The following is a 19,678-nucleotide window of genomic DNA, read 5'->3' as shown; positions in this document are numbered from 1 at the left end:
GTTAACACTTAAAAACAACGACACACCGCTTCGCTGAACCAGGTGAGCAATCTAAACTAAAGTTATACAACAGCACTGAAAAATCACCGACATACATTTCAGCATGTGTGTGAATTAGCAATGTGCATCTTCGACAAGTCAGAACACAAACAATGCCACGTTTGGCAAAAACCACCAAATGTAAGCAACAAAGCTAGACCACAGTACTAGTTTTTAAAAATTGACTCCAAAAAGCTTAAGAATTTATACTAAACATTATAGGTGAAAATGCTGTGTTCGACAGCTTAATTTCGGTTACGAAATGATTATTAACACCAACTTTGCCAGTGCGGCTTTGTTGTGATGCCAAGGGTACGAAGCTAACTGATGCCTAACCCAAGCTAACGTTACAACAGTTGCGAGCATAAAACTCGCACTGAACAGACAGTTATGTTTAAAAATTAGTTTGCCCCTGATTTTTTTTTTTAACAGTTTCGAACAAAATAAAGGGCGAACCATCGGGGTATTGTCCCGTGAGTCGCTTCTTCCACAAACATATCGCTGTCACAGTTGATTAGTTAGCTTGTAAGAAGTTAACTAGCATCGTTAAAACTTTAAGCGTAGCAACGTGGCTTTAACAATCCAGCTAACAAGCTAATGTAAGATCGTGTTCCTGTTGAAGCGTGTGGCTCCCTTTAAAAGTGTTGACATAGAAGCAATGCGTGCAAATCAACACCGTCTTCTCAGTTCGCACCTGTTACTTCGAAACTTTTATTCAACCCGACCAAACTAAGTTGGCAAGATAATGTTAGCTTAGCCATTAACGATACTGTTAATCGATACGCTTGAGAAATTACTGTTTACCCAGTCGGAGAGCGATGCTACCTTCACTTTGCTATATCCACCCAAAGTCTTCCCCGTTCTGTCGTTGCTTTGCGTTATATCACCAGTTTAATCAAGTTTGGTAAATACTCGTTGTTTCGTGAAATCCACTCTTTTGTCTTCTCTTTTCTTTCAGAGTATTCACAATTCAACATGGCCGCGCTCGTTTTTTTGGCTGGTTGTTTGCTCCAAAGGAAACTCTGACTGACCAATCACAGCTCTGCTTTCAAATTCACAAACGTCACTGTGGGATAAGAGATGACAAAAAAAATATAAGACAAAACTGAATCTGTTGGACACATTTTATATAAAAATTTCAACAACTTTTGTCAGAGAAAACAACAAACACGCGTACAGGCACAAATGCACACAAACAGATTTAAAAGGTAAAGTGGTTCTAGATAATTAAAATAGCATAAAGGTGGGATTTGAATGTGCATAATTGAGCATGTCAAGTTAACACTGTTAAGCCTTAAAATAAGCAGACTGGATACAATTTTAAAAGACTCAAAATGTCAAAAAGTGGAGCTGATCACTGCAGCAGCTTGTGGGTGACCAGTTTGCTCCCAGTCACAAGGGGAGTGCCCAGTGCAGAATGTGGATAAGCAGGCACTTTATCCATGTATCAAAGCCCAAGGATGCCAACTGTGATGGTCTTTTGTCATGAAGCCCACGAGAAGAGGGTCAGTTTGTAGGGAAGTCTAATTTCAGGTTCAGTCTATTAGCTGTTCTGTCCCCCCACTGGTGAGACTTTCTTCTGGGTGTCATTTTGGGCACTGAAGTTTGATTGTCTCTTTGTTGGTTGGCTGTGTAGAGGTAGTTGCAAGTTGCACTGGGCAATTATTTAGAGCTAGTATGATGGAAATACAGGCATAGATAGAGTCTTTGGAGAATGGGAGGTGCCGTGATGAGGGGTGTGTGGTGTAGTCGAAGGTGAACATCCACGACTCTGGCTGGGAGATGGGGACCCTAAAGGACAGGCAGAGAGTATAAATGTAATACTGTGATTTTATTCACTGAGAGTCCGTGTGTGTGCAATTGTGTGCATGTCCTCACCATTTTCCGTTAAGTTGCTTCCGTGTGGTGAGACTGACACAATGTGTTGATCCTGAACTCTTATGTGCTTGGAGCCTCTCCCTCGTAACACATCTGCTATCTGGAAAATATTTGCAGTCTGTTACAACTTTGTGTGTATGACCTCAGGTAAGAATCACAGTAATCTTGAGTTAAACACCAGTATAACACTGGCAGAGAAAACACTGCACCGTTCAGGTCTGGCCCCTAGAGGGAAGGATACACACATTTACTTTCCATTTTTGGCCATTTCTTCCTACCATCCTAACCAGAGCTGAGTCAAGTAGATTTTGCAACTGTTTGCATTTGTTGTTGACATAACTAAAGTAGCAGATGAGCGGGTTTTTCCATCATAAAGTTTCAGTGAGTGATTGAAAGTTTGGACATTCACATAGAAGTCATTCAGTCTCAGTCAATTTGGTAACGTCATTCAGATTAGCTGCTTTCTTGACACTATCTGAATTGTCTTGAAGCAGCATTTCATAACCATAAAAAGGCTAATACAAACAATACAGTAATAATGGAATCTCGAGGCCTGTCATCTCCTCACTCACTTTCTTGTTCTTGGCCACCATCACAGGGGTGTCGTTGTGGTAGTTCTTGAGGCTGCTGTCAGCCCCGCTTTTCAGCAGCAGCCGCACTGTGTCCACCTGACCTCGGCCACAAGCACTGTGTAGGGCTGTATTCCCACTGTATGACTGGCTGTTGACATCACAGCCATTCTGCGACAGAAAAACAGAAGTTGTATAGATGTGAATCATATAGAAAGCCAGAGTAGATACAGTTAAGCACAGAAAGTGAAACAAAAGATAATGCCATGGAGAGGGTGAGTAACATCAAATAGGAGAGATAAAAGAAGGACAAAAGATCATTCTGTCCATGTTCAACACATCTCTAAGCTCTGACAATAAAGCTAAACTATAAATATTTTTGCTCCAATTCTTTGAAGGTCTTATCTTTAAGCTAGAAAGGATGGGAAACTGTGCATACAGCTGATGAATAGGAAAGAGAAAACAAGTCTGACCAAATAGAGCTGAGTCACAACCCTTTCTCTCCCCACACACGCTCATTACCTCAATGAGGAAGTGGACCATGTCTGCGTTATTGCTCTCCACCGCATGCATGAGAGGACTCTGGCCACTTTTGATGTCCTGATTAGAAAAAAGAAGTACCATGGGAAAAGTCAGTGGACGCAGAAATGGTATAGGTCAAATTTGCGATGTTGTGAAACTTAGTCAGTGCTGACTAAGTGCGGCATAGGGACAAACCATTGCATTGATGTCAGCTCCTGCATCCAGCAGCATTCTGGCTAAATCCTTATGGCCCAGCAGCACAGCCAGATGGAGAGGGCTCAAACCTGCGAAAATGGATAAAGCAGGACCTGAGTTTTACATGGAGCAAATGTAGATGTTCAGGAAATATGCAGAATACAGAGCAAGAGTAGTTTTGGAGAGACATGAGAAAATGCCATTAGGCCTACAATAGTCAAAACTGCTGGACTTAAAATCTTGACAACATATCCTGAAAAAAAAGTCTTGCCTGGACATGAAACCTCTTGTTTGTTGCCATTAAAATGATAGAAGGTCAACTTTGTCATTCACTGGATTCACTTAGATTTGATCCCTACATACAAACTCAGCTCCACTAAGAAGATACACATTGGAAAAATATGAGCCAGTGTGTATTTTGGGGACTTTTTCCATCACCCAGACTTGTTACTTTCACACCAAAACAGTGTTCTGTGCTGTGACACGACAGACATGTTGTGGCGACTTGGCAGTGTGACACTACACTGACACCAGACCACAAAGGAAGGAAATGTCCTCTTCTCTTCCCACCCACACACCCAAAAGAACCAACCCCTACCTGAACAAGGGTGCACATTTTTCTTATTTCTCTCAGCAAAATCTTATGCACTAACACTAGTGAGTCTATGTGGTTTCTATTAAATTACCAGAAAGGAGGAATGTCAGTGTTACAGCTAATACTTTTGTCATAGCACTCTGCTTATTATTTTGATGTTTCTTCATTTATTTTATTAACTGATGATCCGTGTCCAAAACATATTTCTATTTATTTTCTACATATTTCTTCTGTACCTTTTATCTAAATTTATTAAATACTCTTAATTTGATAAAGGCTTTGCATTTACTCATTAAATTAGTCACCGGAAAATCACTAAAGGGGAAATGGTTACAGGCAATCACAAGGCTTTATCAGATGAAATAACTTAAGAGCTCAGAGCCATTCTGGATCTTTGTTGGTTAAGAACATATTCAATACAAGAAATACCAAGGTGCTTCTTCAGTAAACCACAACTTACCTTCATAGTTTCTGCTCTCCAAGCATGTGGAGGATGAGGATTGAGAGAGCACGACAGATATACATTCACGCTGGTTGTATTCACAGCAGAGGTGCAGTGCTGTTTGGCCGTTACGGTCCAAGGCAGCAGGGTCAGCTCCCGCACTCAACAAAACATCCACCATGTCTGCCTGCTGGGTTATCACTGCCAGGTGAAGGGGAGTCTTGAGGAGGGAGGGAGGAGAGGGGGACAGTTTAGACAAATCAGTGTATTCAGGTCCATAACCACAAAAGGCAATATACAGCCTCTTAAAACCGTTTTCATTTTTTCACACTGCAGCACACTAGATGGTATTCAAAGAGCATGAATCCCCCACAAATGCTAAATAATGTTCCCACTCTCTACTATCCTTAAAGGAATCATTCCCATCTCTTAAAATCTGATATAAAAAGATTTTCTCCCTGTATAGATGACTTCATTTCAAAACAAGTCTTAATGTCACTGTTCTGACTAATAGTGCTGCTCATAGTGGAAATCTTCATTGTAACCAAATGTAGCAATTTGGGCAACTACCCCAAGGATTTTTGTGAACAATCTCCAAAACATCAAAGGAATAGTTTGACACTTTGGGAAATGCATTTACTTGCTTTCTGGTGGAGAATTAAATGAAAAGGTTGACACCACTAATGTCTATATGGTGAGTATGAAGCTATAGCCAGGAAACAGTTAGCTTAGCTTAGCAGAAAGACTGAAAACTAGAAGGACACAGCTAGCCTGGTTCCGTCCAAAGGTGACAAAATCCACCTATCAGCACCTTTAAAGCTCACTAATTAACACATATCACATTTCAGTGGTGGAAGTTTCGAATACCAACCATGAAAAGCGAAGCTGTACATGTAGATAATCTTGAAATGAACACATTATTGTAAATGAGGAAGAGTGTTACTATTTCTAGTAAAGGCCTCCTATCATCACAAACCTGTTATACAGGTTAAAGGTCAGAGACACAATGAAACGCCCGTAAGGACAGCCGACGCCTAAAATAAATAAACAGGGAACCATTACCTGGTTATATTGTGCACGTGTGACCTGCACGTTACTTGCCCGTTCACACATATATACAAACACACCTAACCCATGCACAAACACACAAGTCAGAGCAGCCAGCAATGAAATCTATATCTGAGGAATCAAAGATGAGGAAGAACCTGGTCTGAGAGACAAACAGTCTGCAATGACAGCAAAAACACACAGTTCACCGGCTGTTTGCCTGGATCAATGATGAAGTGCTGAATTAAACCACTTGAGCAATCTAGGATGTTCCTTTGGGTGAGGTCAGCATGTATCGTCCTGTTGATAATTATGTCAAATCTGGCCAGGGACAGCACTGACAACTTAAGTAATGTTTAGTCATAAAGGGAAGTCTTTTAACCTGGAATTTTTAGCTGCTATTCAAGTTACACAATATAAGCAGCAATCAGGAACAGTTAGCTGTTCCAAGTTTCACTTTTGCTGTACTACTATTATGTGTGTGTGTGTGTGTGTCTGTGTGCGCACACAAACTGCGGGTTTGTTCCAGTAAAGACTATAAAAAAAAGTTGTCCAGCTGTGGGAGAGCATCTCTGTGGAATTCCTTCAGTGTGTCAATGCCAGTGTTCCTCCCTTTAGCTCCTGTTTCCCTGAATCCTGTGAGTCACATGCATGCTTACGGCATTAGAAAAAAAAAACCCACACACACAATAGTACTCCCCTTTAAAATATACATACATTTAATATTAATTAAAAAAAGTAGCCATAATACTATTTGGTCCCCACACAGCACTAATGAAACTCGTATGGTATCCTCCTGAATCATTTCCAGAGCTTAAGAAATTACCTTCCACACTCAGGCCTTATAAGGCTTTCACAATTGACCTCTCAGAGTTGGCAGAGTCTAGCTGTGGCTTCCTGTAAAGGACTTCAAAAATGACTAAAACAAAAATCCAGCAAAGATAAGAGGAAGGGTGGGAAGAGAGCGAAGCGGGTGGCAGGGTGGAGAGACGGAGGAATGAGGAAGAAACGGAAGCAGCAGAGGGGACTACAGGGGGAAGGCAGGATAACAAGGGAAAATCCCTTCTCTTTCCCTTGTGTCTGTCCTCACACACTCGCATTCCTGCAAAATGAGTGGATCAACATGAATGAGGTGAAAAGATGAGGGGAGAAAAGAGGAGGTTTCTGGGCATGAACAGCTCCGGGCTGGAGGCAGTGGCAAACACAAAGAAAGGTTGAAGGCAACGATAAGAGACAGAGACTTTTCTTCTGCAGTGAAGACTGGGGGGGTAAAGAAAGTCCTGTTGCACAAATAAACATCACACGCTCTTACGTCAGTGATGTTGACAGTTACACCGATAGCATCAGTCAGTTGATCAGTTATGGTTAGAAACCCTAAATTCTTTTAAGATGTATGCAGTGACAAATATGAAAAAAAGAAAACAGCAGTGAGCGAGCAAGACAGATAAAGAGACAGCACGAGAGAGAGAGAGACAGAGAGAGAGAGAGAGAGAGAGAGAGAGAGAGAAGGGAAAGTCCCAATAAACTACCCTCTGAACCTCAGTGCAGGTTGAGAAACAGCACAGGGGGGAGGGGGTTGGTCATGTGACTTCTCGGAACAAGGATACTAAAGCGCACACAAACACACACAGATGTCACACGCTCATGTAAGCACACCCGCGTGCGCACACACACACACAAACACAAAATTAAATGGCATGCTAGCATGCACATAACCAACAGATAAAATTTAATATGAATTTATGTGCATCTGAATAAAAAGGTTTCAACAGTACAGTGAACTTAGCCATTTACAGAACTGCCTCTAAAGAAGCAATTATTGAGTTGTTGTCATCCTCATACTGTATTGTAGCAGTCTTTAATCAAAAGCACATGACCATCAGCACATGGTTTTCGTGTGGGTGGCCCCAGGGGATTCAGTCCCCAAACCCCACTAGTGTCACAGCCACGCACTACACCATCAGCTGTGGCGAGAGCATCAAAAAGTAGACTACTATAGATGTGTGTTTGTGTAGCTGTACTGATAGCATGACCAGTGTGGGAGTATCAAACAGCTGTCTCTATCATCATAGTAGCACAGTGAACAAATGTAGTAGTACAGTGTACAAATCAAGCACTGCACTGTTGTTCAGTTACGGTACTGATAGTAACACTCTGTCAAAAAGTTCCATATGCAAACCACAGAAACTCAGGATTTGTCATCAATATTGGAAAAAGCTGTGTTTTAATTTCACATTGTGTTTGGGAAGTTGGTCAGTGCCAGAAAATGTGTTCAAGTCTGTCTAGTAAACTTTATGCTATGAAAAATAAAAAGTTCCCTGGCCTCATTTTAATAAGTGTATTCTTTATGGTATTCAGTCAAAACCACACAATCTGGTAGGCAAATGACTGTGGTAGGACATGTGCCTGAAAATCTCCCTTTTTGGTTATAACTGCATATATATATCTGAGTGTGAGAAAAGTGTGTGTGTGTGTGTGTGTGTGTGTGTGTGTGTGTGTGTGTGTGTGTGTGTGTGTGTGTGTGTGTGTGTGTGTGTGAGCATGTTGCATTTTCATACACACAGCAGACACAGGATATCACAAAACCTATACTGTCAAGCCTGCAATGAGGAAAGACAACAACCGATAATAACACCAGCGTTATTTCTGGTAAGTGGGCCCGTGGTGTCCTGTGTTGTGTGAAACCCCAGCCTTGAGAACTAAAGTTCTGCACAGCTCAGGTGGTTTCTCTGTTTGAAGGATGAAAGAGAGAAAGCTGGCAGACTGCAGTGGAGGAGGTGGAGACAACAACAACAGAGGGGGAGAGAAAGTGGAAAGAGTGGAAGTGTTGGCTTAAGGCCAGTGTTTGTGACAGTCCAGGATTGAGAAACACTAAAGATAATTCCTTGTACACATTACAGTAAAGTACACTGCAGCTAGTCCCTTGGGTTGAGGTTACTATGTAGGAAGTTTAAGGGCACAGTCAATTTTTTCATAAGAAAGAAAAATTTGCCAATTAACATTAGCGTAAATAGCCAACATTGCCCTAGAATGTTAATCAGACTATACCCAAGAAAAAATGCAGATTATAAGATGGAATACTAGTTATGTCATGTAATTTTCCAGTCTGTTCATATGTTTTCAGTTAAGGCCAAGACATGAGTTATGAATCCAGGGTTCATGAGAGTTCAAAGGACTCACAGTGTGCTTGACTCTCTCCTCTGAGTTTCACAACATGGTAAATCCTACATGCAAACACTGAAAAATCCCTTCCTTCAGGGAAACCTAGTACTAGAAAACTATTGCACACAATAAACGAGAACACTGGAAATCACATGTAGTCCTTCCCAGCATGTGCATGGCTTTGAATTATGGCAAGTACAGGTGGAGAAACCAGGAAGGGTGAATTCCATTTGCATAACCATAAGCCACCATGACTGTAAGAGTATGTGATAACACGGTGCAAGGCAAGGAGGAAACCAAGGCACTTCCTCTTTCATTCTTTTCCATGTTACTGTTATCAGAAGGGTGAGGCAGGGGAATGTGTTTTACATGCTGTGGTGGTCAGGGCAGAAGTCCCCTATCACTTTTCTATTCTGTATCTATCTTTCATCATGTTATAATGTGTCATTAAATAGAACTGAAACTTCCTGTGGATTGTATGGCTTCCAACATTGAAAGGAAGACAAAATCTTGCCTCAAATGTCAAACTATTGATTAGAATTCTGCATTTGTAAACATTATGATAGCAACTGTGTGTGCATGCATGCTTTAATGGAAAGAAATGTCATGTGTGTATTTAAAGTGTATTTGTTTTACCTGACGAAGGTTGTTGTAGATATCAACGCCTCTGTGAGCCCACACCAGGAGATGGATCAGTGTGCAGACAGTGGCCAACTGCCCCTGCACCACAGCTATATGGAGAGCTCTGTAATGAATACGAAAAAAAACCCAGCACATAAAGAACTTTATACAAACAATTGGAATAGAAATGCTGCAATAGACAACTCAATTTCAACGAGAATTTAAATGGGTCGTAGGTTTCCTTGACATTGTGACCCACTGATACTATATCCCATTAAAAACATATAAGGTGGCTACTAATAAGACCTTTGTGTGTTACACTTTATGTGTGTAACACATTGCAGTGCAGTAGTCTACACATACATTGGCATGATGACTGATGGTGGTTTGAGTTTTTCTTCAACAGTTACATATGTGAATTGTTAAACCCAGTGTGCTGCAAAGCACCTTCCTGCATGGTACCAACAAAGTTGGTCAGAATTTCAACAGTCTGACATTTTGGTGAAATGTGCTTACTCATTCTCTTACCAACGGTTGAGAAGATACAATTGTACAATACAATAGTATGTTTCCATTAAATATAAGGGTATTACTACCAGCCAGTTAACTTAGCTCAGCATAAAGACTGGAAATAGCTAGCCTGTCTCAGTCTGAAGGTAATAAAAGCAAGCTTCCAGCACCTATAAGTTCACGCTGAATCTCGTTGACGAACGACAGGCTGTGGTTTATCAGAGGTTATGTGCCGGACTATTTCTGGGCCAGGAGCAGGAACCTCTTAAAGTCTCACCTGGTTGCCTGGCAACCTTATAGTGACTACAACTTTTTTTTAAGCTTTTAGCTTTCATGTTTTTTATACAGATTAAACAAACAAGACAACAATATCATTATCATATCGAACTTTTGAGCTGCTGGTAGGTGGATTGTGTTAGTCTAGTTGTCCCTTTGTTTTCAGTGTTCGTGCTAAGCTAAGCTAATCAGCGATCGAACTATTGCTTCAAATGAATGTAGCCAAGTTGATTTCACTAATTTGGAATTTGGAATGAAAAACATTCACGTCATGGCTGTAATTAACCTGTAAAGGATTTCGGTTTGATTTGTGATCAGAGCAGCGAATTCCACTTGATCACTTGATCTAAATTTCCCACTGGCAGTTGCATCGAGGAGCTCCACAGATGTCAGGCATGACTCACAGTATTCTTATCACACCCTTATCAAGACTAAAGGGGAAACCACTATCTGTGGTCTGTACGTGAAGTGAAAGAAACATGCACAGGCCAAAGTTTAGGACAGGGAAGAGCAGGAAACTGGGGGGGGGGGGGGGGGGGGGGGGTTGACATGCTGCAGAAAACAGTATAACAGTTTTCACATTCTTCTTTTTTTTTTTCATGCTGTGAGAAGCAGCTTCCAGTAACAGCCAGACTGGTTTTATGTCACTTCCTGTTGTCAGCAACAATGGCAGCACTCTTTCTCCTCAATAACAACCTGCTTGCTGTGAAATCTAGCCATTAAGCTGTATCATTGTTGACAGGGACTTTCTGTAGGTTCACTGAATCAGCTTCATCCAATGGATAAATTATAATCAGATTTACAATACAATTGTGCAACAGGAAACAGGGACGCTTCCTGAGATCAAGTTAAAAGTACCCTTGCAAAGAGCTTGAGGACAGAAAATAAGTTCAGTGACAAAAGCACTTGCAGCACCTCCTCTCAGCCATGTGTCCCACTGACATGGATTCATTAATGATAGTAGTTTCCTGCCTACAAAATACAGATTGAAGACCTCTGAGGAAACAACACAGAAAACACCTGATGTATAATGCTATGGTATTCATCTGCACACAACTACACTACCCTGCACATTTAATCAAAACTGCTATGAAAAGTTATTTTTGTATCTATCTATCTATCTATCTATCTATCTATCTATCTATCTATCTATCTATCTGCACACCTCATTGCAGTATCATATTACTCTAACGATCTCTTCCAACCACATAAAAGCAGTTTATATAGTCTTTGTATTCCTTGTGGAAACGTTCAAATTCTTTGACAACTCAGAGAAGGCGTGTATGAACAGAACAATACCTGTGGTTTATTAATCTGGAGGATAAGCATGTGCCAACACACACTTGGTGGTTGCAGGAAAAAAACAGCCATGCTCTATTATGTCTGTGTATATAATTAAACAGTTTTAAAGAAAAACGCCAAAAAAGAAATGCAAATTGTGGATTTACCGTGTGCATGTGTATATACATGCATAATTCCTACACATGCATGAGCAAGCATGGAGAACAATTCCACAGTGTGAGCAAAGACCTAAAAGTTGTAAGTGCAAGAGCAGGTTGGAAATGCAACTGTAATAAACAATCAGATGATTTGTTCCTGACGTCAGAACAAAAAGCAGAACTTTGTATGTTTTAACGAGTGTCCGCGAAACGGTTCATTCCTCAGCTGGTCCCTGTTCCTGTAATTGAGCTCGACATAGTGAAAAAAAATCTGTATCAGAAAAGATCTCTAGTCATATTTGCTGTACATGCTATCAGCAACCTGTCTTTTTTGCTTTAATCCAATCCTTGTACTGTATATCTACAGTCCAATATAGTCAGCGGCTGTTCAGGTATGACTTGACCTGGGTTTTGATATCGTGAGCCCTGAAGAGAGGGCTGTGAAAAGTGACACTCGTGCTCTGATGAACAGAAAGTCTCATGCCAGCTACAGTTTGACATTATGAATAACAGCAGAGCTCATAAACTCTCTAAACATTGAAGGAATTGCAATCAATGGTTGCCTTCATATAGTCCTGTAGTTCTATCTCTCTTGTGCTCTCTACTATCTACATCCATCTCTCTCTTTTTCTCTTAAGATGAAACTGTACTGTTTCTAGTTCCTGGAAGTGGGGCAGACCACAGCCCCAGATAACCCCAGGCACAGCGGCACTGACGCAGACAGGAGTCCCAAGCTCACAGTCACTCTCAGTGTAACTGTGTTTTTTTGTGTGAGATAGAGGGAGAAAAAAGAAGACTTCAAGAGAAAAGAGAGAAGGCAGCGAAAAAAGGCAGCATACGTGCGGTATCCTGTTTGGTATGGAGGGTGAGGGCACAGCCAAACTGAATGATCAGACTGCAGCCTAACATATCCTGTGGTCTGTGGACCAGCTGAGCAATGGGATGATGTGTCAGAGTGTGTGTGTGTGTGTGTGTGTGTGTGTGTGTGTGTGTGTGTGTGTGTGTGTGTGTGTGTGTGTGTGTGTGTGTGTGTGTGTGTGCGCATAGTAAACAAAAGAGGTGATGCACCACAGTCCAGTTAACCAGAAATGACAGACGTATGCATTGCATAGGTTGTCTGCTAAGCTTGTCATTAAGAATGATGTTTTCATTATAAGGGTAAAATCTCCAATTGTCAAAATCCATTATAGTGCATTTTACAGTAATACACTCAGTTTTAACCTTGACTCAGTTAGAGAGTTGATGAATAAGTGTGTGAAGCCCCTTTGAAACTCTTATATGAAAGCAGGTATTTGTAGTGTAGTTGAGAGTAATGCTCAGCGAAACTCCATGGACGATAAAGGACGTTGAACATTAATCTGTGTAAATGCAACACCGCAAACGTCCTCAGGAGACTTGGCCTTGCAAAATATAGCTTTCAATCTCATAGATAGTTTTAATCAGTGTTCACTCTCTACCACAATCTACCACAATCGAGTGGACTGCATGGAGGACTGTGGGCCCAGGTCGTATAACTTATAGTGACTTATTCACACCAACAGCAAACACTGTCTTGTACTATGTCCTTGCTACAGTGTGAAAAGGTTTTAAGTGACTGCCCATCTGTCTCAGTACTTTTCCATTTTTATACAGTGAATGGAAATACCTTGATTACTGACAATTAATTTATTGTCCAAAAGAATGTGTGATAGCCTGCAGAACATATTAGCACTACAAAACATCTTTGATTATAACAGCTTAGCACAAGCTCAGTCATTTGCAGTTACAGTTAGTGTGTTTTTAGTAATGCTACTGGTGTGGCGCTTTGGACAGCAGTGTTGGTCAGTCAATAAATTTGGTCCAGACTGAAATATTACTACAGTTGGATGCAATGCCATGAAATTATTTGGCACAGATGAATCCTCATGAACTTGGTGATCAATTGGCTTTTCATCTAGCAACACCAGTAGGTTAAATTTTCACTTAACCCATGAAATATCTTAACATCTACTGGATAGATTGGCGGGAACTTCTGTGAAGACATTCATATAATTAATAATAATAATAATAATAATAATATAATTCAGATAATGAATCCTCATGATTTTGGTAATCTTCTGATTTTTTTTCCTCTAGCACAGGTAACGCTTGTGGTTTTGAGTGAAATGTCTCTTCAATCATTGAATGCATTGCTGTGAAGTTTGGTACACTCCCTCGTCCCCCTGAGGATGAACTGTAATAACTTTTCTGACTTTTCATAATTCTATTGACATTTCCATCAGCCTCAACTGTACTTTATGTCTAGTGCAAATAGCAAATATTAGCATGCTACATGCTGAATTAAAATGGTGGACATGGTAAATCTGTTAAAAAATCAACATGTTAGCATAATAGTTAGCATGTTGCTACAGTGACAGTAGCATTTAGTTCAAAGCACCGCTGAGCTATAAGCAGAGCCTCATTGAGTTGCTAGTATGGCCGTATAAATTTAGTGTTGTTTTTGTGTCCGTGTTTCTTTGCAGAAACAAATGTTTACATCTGGGTCAGCCCAAAAATAAATCAAAAGTATTGGATCAACATGTCAGAGTATTTTGACATTATCTAAGTCTGCAAGCAAGATAATGACCACAAATGACAGTTTCAATAATAAGTTTTTTAAAACTCTGCGTATAACCCCATTAATGTGCATGTAAATCCACTGACTGACTGGAAGCATTTGGGCATTTGTTTGTAAGAGCTGTAAGTTAATCAACACATCTGCACATTACACATACAAACGACTGAGATGTGTGACACATAACACAGAAAAGGAGAGAGAGAGAGAGAGAGAGAGAGAGAGAGAGATGAAGCAGATAGAAAGAAAGCGGTAAATGAGGAAGTGAGGTGCGGATGTTTGGGTTTTTTGAGCCCATTCATCTAAAAACACAGAGAAGAAAAGAGACAGAGAGAGACACCTGAGAAAAACCTCAAAACTTAGCAGTCACTGGTTTTCCCGAAACTAAAGGGGCTCAGAGGCGCTGAGAACAGAGGATGAAGATCTCATTGACGTAAGAGAGGCGTATGCTCACCATCACTTACATTATGCACACACGCATGCACACACACACTCATGTACATAGTGTGAAAAAGGACAGGGGGCTGAAAGAGTTTCTTTCTGCAGAATTCACACAAAGTTTCAAACAACCACAAAGCAATAAGTAGGTACTAACCAAGCTAACCAAGGTCCCAGCTTCATTACAAAGGATCTAGATTTTGTGAAAAGTCTCTCCACTGCAGCTTTGTTGATTAGATAATGTTCATATCAGTTTCTCATTTTGTTTCTGTGTCTGTCTTGCACATTTGGATAACGTTCTTGTAAGACACTCTAGAGAAAAGTGTCAATCTATTGTGATGACACATGGAAAATAAAATCAGGTTGGCCGCAGTGTTAAAGAAGCCACAAAGTATACATACTCATACATTTGCACGTATAAAAATTGCATTCATCCTATTTCCTTGCCACTGTCTGTTAATGGCAGACATGTCACAGCTATTACTAGTCTCTGAAGTAAATACAGTACGAGACAATAAGCAGCCATGACATGTCACAGGACTTACGGCTCTGCTAAATGTTGGTCATCACGAGTTTGTTTCAAATGGATGAAAATGATGCTGATACTTTTGAAACCACAACATCAAAGCGCCATCTAATTCTTGGACATGCTAAGTTTTCAGTCACATGAGTCTATGTGTGTGATTGTCTGTGTGTGTGTATGTGTGTGTTCTTGTATCAGTTTGTCATTTCAGTTAGTGTGTGGGTGGGCGTTAAACCTTTAGACAAAGTAAAGTAACCATGCGTTAAAGTTTAATATTTGCATTCATGTGATCTCAAGAACGTCTCCAGTGAACAGCATTCTCATTCCCAACCCCCCACCCTACACACTTAGAGACTAGCCAGCTGAAAATTATAGGTTGTTCAAGACACACACACACACACACACACACACATACACACTAGCACATGCACGCCATGCCTATTTCATTTAATAGCTCAAACTCAAGTGCTATAGCTTCCAGGTTAGTGTATTAAATTAAAGTCTCCATTGTCAGTTGCTGAATTATTCCTGATTTACTCTGAGCCAGATTCCCCAATAGAAAGTGAAACATCAGTAAAGAATTTAGTCGGATAGGAGGTGGGGATGGGGGTCAGTGACTATACCTGTTCAATACGCAGAACCAGGTGATACACAGAGATCATGACATAAACTGAGATGATATCACAGATGTCTCATAAACCACAACCAGGTTGTGCAACGCCACCATGGGCTGTTAAGAGCAGTGTTGTTTGAGTCCAACCCTGTGAATCACTTCACGTATTTGTTATTTATGTGACCACTTCAGTTTCACTTTTTATGACAATGGTAACGGTTTCCCCCCCGAGAAGGTAGTTTAAGTAGTGCAAGTGTCAAGCCTGTAGACAAACACACAAATTATGTGTGAAGACTTTAAGATGAAGTACTGCACAGAATCCTTTGGGCTAAAATATTATTATTACAAATCATATATATCATAGTATGTTTTACTGATGTTATGATATGGTTGAATCTGCCGCCCATGTGCTGATATTGAGTGTCATGCTATTTTTAGTAGTAGAAACATCTTTTCAACAACCTCTTGGCCTAGAGGGCATTAAAGTACATAAATGATCTATAATATTTTTAAGTAAAGGTATGAGCTTTTAGAATGAAAACAATTTTAAAATCACAATATGCATCTATTTTTCACCTTAAAATTGTCCCTCCTTTGTTGCATAAGACTTTTGCAAAATGAGTGTAACTTGATGCCTGACGAGTCACCACTACAGATGAAGGTATGAATCGGATGCCGTCAGTGGCAATGAATCCTCCTGGTCTGCTGGAAATCTCATGAATATTTATGACTGTGGTGAGATGTAAGATCTGTGAATTTGTTAAGTTTCGACTGCCAACTCAGTCATCTGACAAAAATGTGATGATTATGAAAATGCATGAGGTGGATGAATCACAATAGTCTTTTGAGTTTACTATATCCATAAGTTACTTGGAAATGTGATAGGATGGATGGATGGATGGATGGATGGATGGATGGATGGATGGATGGATGGATGAGTAAATCATACGAGAAAGAGATACCCAAACTTCCAAGCTAAGCCATATTTAAAATGTCAACATACGTGTCTCCATCTTCATCTTGATGTGTAGCCAGAGCGATACCAGCCAGCAGGTTATCGGTTTGGTGGGCCAGAGGGTGGTTCAGGTCTGGGACTGGGGGCAAATAGTATACTTGGTAACCTGAACAGGGATGAGACAGAAAGAGAGGCAGAGACAGGGAAAGAAAGATATAGAAGGTGAGAGGTGCAGAGGGAAAAGAATAAAACAAAATCACGGCAATAAACACAAAATGAAAAGGCTGATCTAACAAACAAGGTATTCTTGTACTAAAGAAGAGTGCAACTCTGTGTGTATGTGTGTGTATGGCTAGTATTCAGCTATGAGTTGAGTGGGCAAGCTACTTCAGTCAGTGCAGTAGACTTGACTATAGAGGAATAGCTAGAGAATAGCTGACTGGACAGTTTCTCATTGATTCAGCTGTAGCTGCTGCATCAACTGGGCCTCTGAGGTCTGTTCTTTCATCTGTGACACACACCGAAAATATTGAAAGAGGGTGTTGTGTGCTGTTACTGTTTTAAGAATCCAAACAGCATTAGCAGCATTCATGTAACACCACAAGATCATTTTGTGAGCCTCTGCATGTTGTGCCATGCTCTGTCTTTGGAACTTAAATTGTGTCTCTAACTTTGTCTTACAATTCAACAGTGTGTAGAGAGACCCTAGATTCACACAGCCAACCACACAGTTTTACAATCAACCTAATTTTGGCCATAAAAAAGTAAGTGTTTCCTTGATATGATTACTATAGACTACAAATCACAGCAAGACTCTGAAATGCAGCAAGATTACAGGGGTTAATACATTTTTAATCAAAGAACTAAAAGGTATCGTAGCCCACTAATGTAGCCTAAAATAACGAATGTTGGCCAGCGATGCTTACCGCAATGAATCGGGTGTAAAATGCGTATGGGACATCTGTCTTGACTCTGCTGTGTCACTTCAAGACGCCTGGGAGTCACTGGTGCTACAGCGACCCGGTGTTCATCCGCGGGTCTTTCCAAACGACCGGCCAAACGCTCCCGAAATGTCAAGTCCGTATCTTCCACAGGGGAGAGTCGGTCTCCACTCTCAGCAGGAGGCGGCGACTGCGTCTGGGTCTCCGGCTCGACAAGAATCCGGCGTTTCCTAAAAGGAAGCTTGAGGGAAGAATTGTCCGCCGGCCGTTTGCGAGCAGTACCGGTTCCTGAGTCCGCTACGTTTCTGACGGCGGGGCAGCGTATTTCCAAACTGTTGGTTCCCGTGGACGCGGGGGGTGCAGGTGAGCGCCCCTCGCGCGACCTTTCCAGTCCGCAGTCCGGACTCCTCGACCCGGCGCCCCCACGCTCTCTGTTCGTGGTGCGCAGATCCAGCGGCGCTGTGGCAACCGACTGGTGGTCACCGTTCATAGTCATGATCCTCGGCATCAACTGGTGGCGAAGCGCTCAGGATCTGAGGAAGTTTCAGGTGTGTGTGGGTGACGACAACGTCTCGACGCTCAGTGACAGTTTGCTGGGATCAGTCTATCCAAAGTGGCCAACAGTGCGCAATTCCCAGCTCCATGAAATCAAGTGGGCAGCGATTAAATCATCCCTTTGTATCACTGGTGTATTTTAGATAAGCGTTCAAAGTCATAGATTCAGAATCATCTTCGAATCGGAGCCAGTGGAAGTTTGATGTAGATTATGTGTATCCTATCGCACCTATGGTAACAACTGCAGGTACAGTGCAGCTGCGCAGCGCTCATCTGCTTTTAATGAAAGAAACACGGTGCTTTCCCTATATCGAAACAAAGCAATTAGGTTCTGTGTAAGGCAGGAAAAGAGAAAACACTGCGTTGACTTCATAATAATTTCTGCATTTCCTACGTTTCTGACATCTGTCTGTTTTGCATGCAAGTTCAAAACATGTTACTGAATTTCTCAAGAAGTTCACGGAGGAAAGACGGATCGATGCTTTTCTCGGCTCGGTTGCTTTGGGTATATGCGTGCAAGATGTGCAAACTGTGACAGCAGGTTAAAATAATGGAGGTAATAGTGGGTCACTGGATATTTGCTACTTCCCCAACTGGGTTTTAATGCACGTTTAGACACATATTAACGTCGACTACATTAATTCACAGCTGTGGAAATGAGACAGATGGCTTTTTTATTATCACTTTTTCTTTGCTTTGAATTGTACAGTCATGTTTATAACAGGATAAGGGCTTCAGACTTAAATTTGGTGCCACTTTACTAAAGTAAACATTGTTATTTCCACACTTGAGGAGCAGTATCAGTTTACATTTTCATACAGCATGAGGACAATGGCTAAAGGTTCAGACTCAGTTTCAAGTAACAATATGACAACTGAAGTCTTTCAGTTTAACATAGCTGCAGTAAATCAAAGTGGCCCCTTAATGTAAAGTGTAGTTCTTTCCTTTGTTGCAAAAGCCTAACAGACTGTCCCACTTGATAGATTAGAGCTGCAATAAAGAAAGAGTGACTTTAACAGCATGCAATGTGCGCAATTATATGATTTTATTATGATACTGGGGATAAAACTATATTTATGACATTTTACGGTGATGATGTGAAATCAATGTAAAAAAAAAAACAGAAGAACACAAACCAATAGACACTGAAAGGTACATTTCCTTTGTGAATTTATCTGCACCCTATTAATGGTGTCATGCAAGGGACTTTTATGTTATTTTGATCACATGTTTTAGTGCCTCATGTCAGCAGAAATACTGTCAATTTTCACACTTCAGTCCAAAATTAAAACACTGTTGACGTTTTTCTGATCACATTACAAAATAGAACAGACAGGATAGTCCCAGTTGTGGTGAGCTGATACTCTTCTGCAAATGGCACCTTTCTGGTAAAAAGCATGTTGGCGTCACAAAGTGACAAATTCCTGCAAATATGTTAAATCATAACACTGTAAATAAACTACATACAGAAGCTCCAGTAAGCTTAACGCTTAATTCTAGTTTTGTTTGGAGGACACAGATTTTGCATGTTGCAGTAGATCAGATGCACAGTGTCAGTCAGATCATTGATGTATTAATTCATCTGTTTTCTCAGATTGATGACATATCACCAGACTGCAGACTCGAAATTGAACTTGGACCAAACCAAACCAAAGGTGGAATAAGAAGAACAAACGAGGAATTCAGAGAGAAGATCCAACCCGAGTGACTGATCAGTTAATGCCATGTTACTGCTACCCTGCATGCGGCCATGTTGGCTTATCCA

General features: G+C 40.9%; 2 protein-coding genes across 3 annotated transcripts in view; both read right to left on the bottom strand.

Annotated features, from left to right (window-relative positions):
• Window positions 1-1,028, bottom strand: part of LOC111236049 (probable ATP-dependent RNA helicase ddx6) — an 11,412-nt gene extending 10,384 nt beyond the window's left edge. Inside the window, exon 1 of one of the 2 annotated variants that reach the window (XM_022764655.1) lies at window positions 844-1,028. The gene's annotated coding sequence lies outside the window, so the exon portion shown is untranslated. The remainder of the gene's footprint in view (window positions 1-843) is intronic. The other variant, XM_022764657.1, reaches the window with a different exon arrangement.
• Window positions 1,029-1,164: 136 nt separating this feature from the next.
• Window positions 1,165-18,188, bottom strand: bcl3 (B-cell CLL/lymphoma 3). Its single transcript, XM_022764677.1, has 9 exons — window positions 17,344-18,188; window positions 16,466-16,583; window positions 9,086-9,194; window positions 4,259-4,460; window positions 3,204-3,292; window positions 3,009-3,086; window positions 2,490-2,657; window positions 1,918-2,017; window positions 1,165-1,830 (listed from the first exon to the last, which is right to left on the bottom strand). Exons 1-9 carry the CDS (start codon window positions 17,864-17,866, stop codon window positions 1,712-1,714), a joined length of 1,506 nt encoding a protein of 501 aa, XP_022620398.1. The 5' UTR covers window positions 17,867-18,188; the 3' UTR covers window positions 1,165-1,711.
• Between the last annotated feature and the right edge of the window lie 1,490 nt (window positions 18,189-19,678).

The sequence above is a fragment of the Seriola dumerili genome, unplaced genomic scaffold (assembly GCF_002260705.1).
Source record: "Seriola dumerili isolate Sdu_G_001 unplaced genomic scaffold, Sdu_1.0 BDQW01000551.1, whole genome shotgun sequence".
NCBI classification, from domain to species: Eukaryota; Metazoa; Chordata; class Actinopteri; order Carangiformes; family Carangidae; genus Seriola; species Seriola dumerili.
Note: the sequence above shows the minus strand (reverse complement) of the source record. Positions and strands in the feature narration are given on the sequence as shown.

What these genes read in the sequence shown, in the direction of transcription:
- bcl3 (XM_022764677.1), bottom strand. Translation starts at nt 17,866, where the DNA reads ATGCCGAGGATCATGACTATGAACGGTGACCACCAGTCGGTTGCCACA. An exon ending in GAGCTGACATCAATGCAATG is followed by an intron (nt 3,087 to 3,203) that starts GTTTGTCCCTAT and finishes TTTTCTAATCAG; the next exon opens with GACATCAAAAGTGGCCAGAG. An exon ending in TGGTCCACTTCCTCATTGAG is followed by an intron (nt 2,658 to 3,008) that starts GTAATGAGCGTG and finishes TTTCTGTCGCAG; the next exon opens with AATGGCTGTGATGTCAACAG.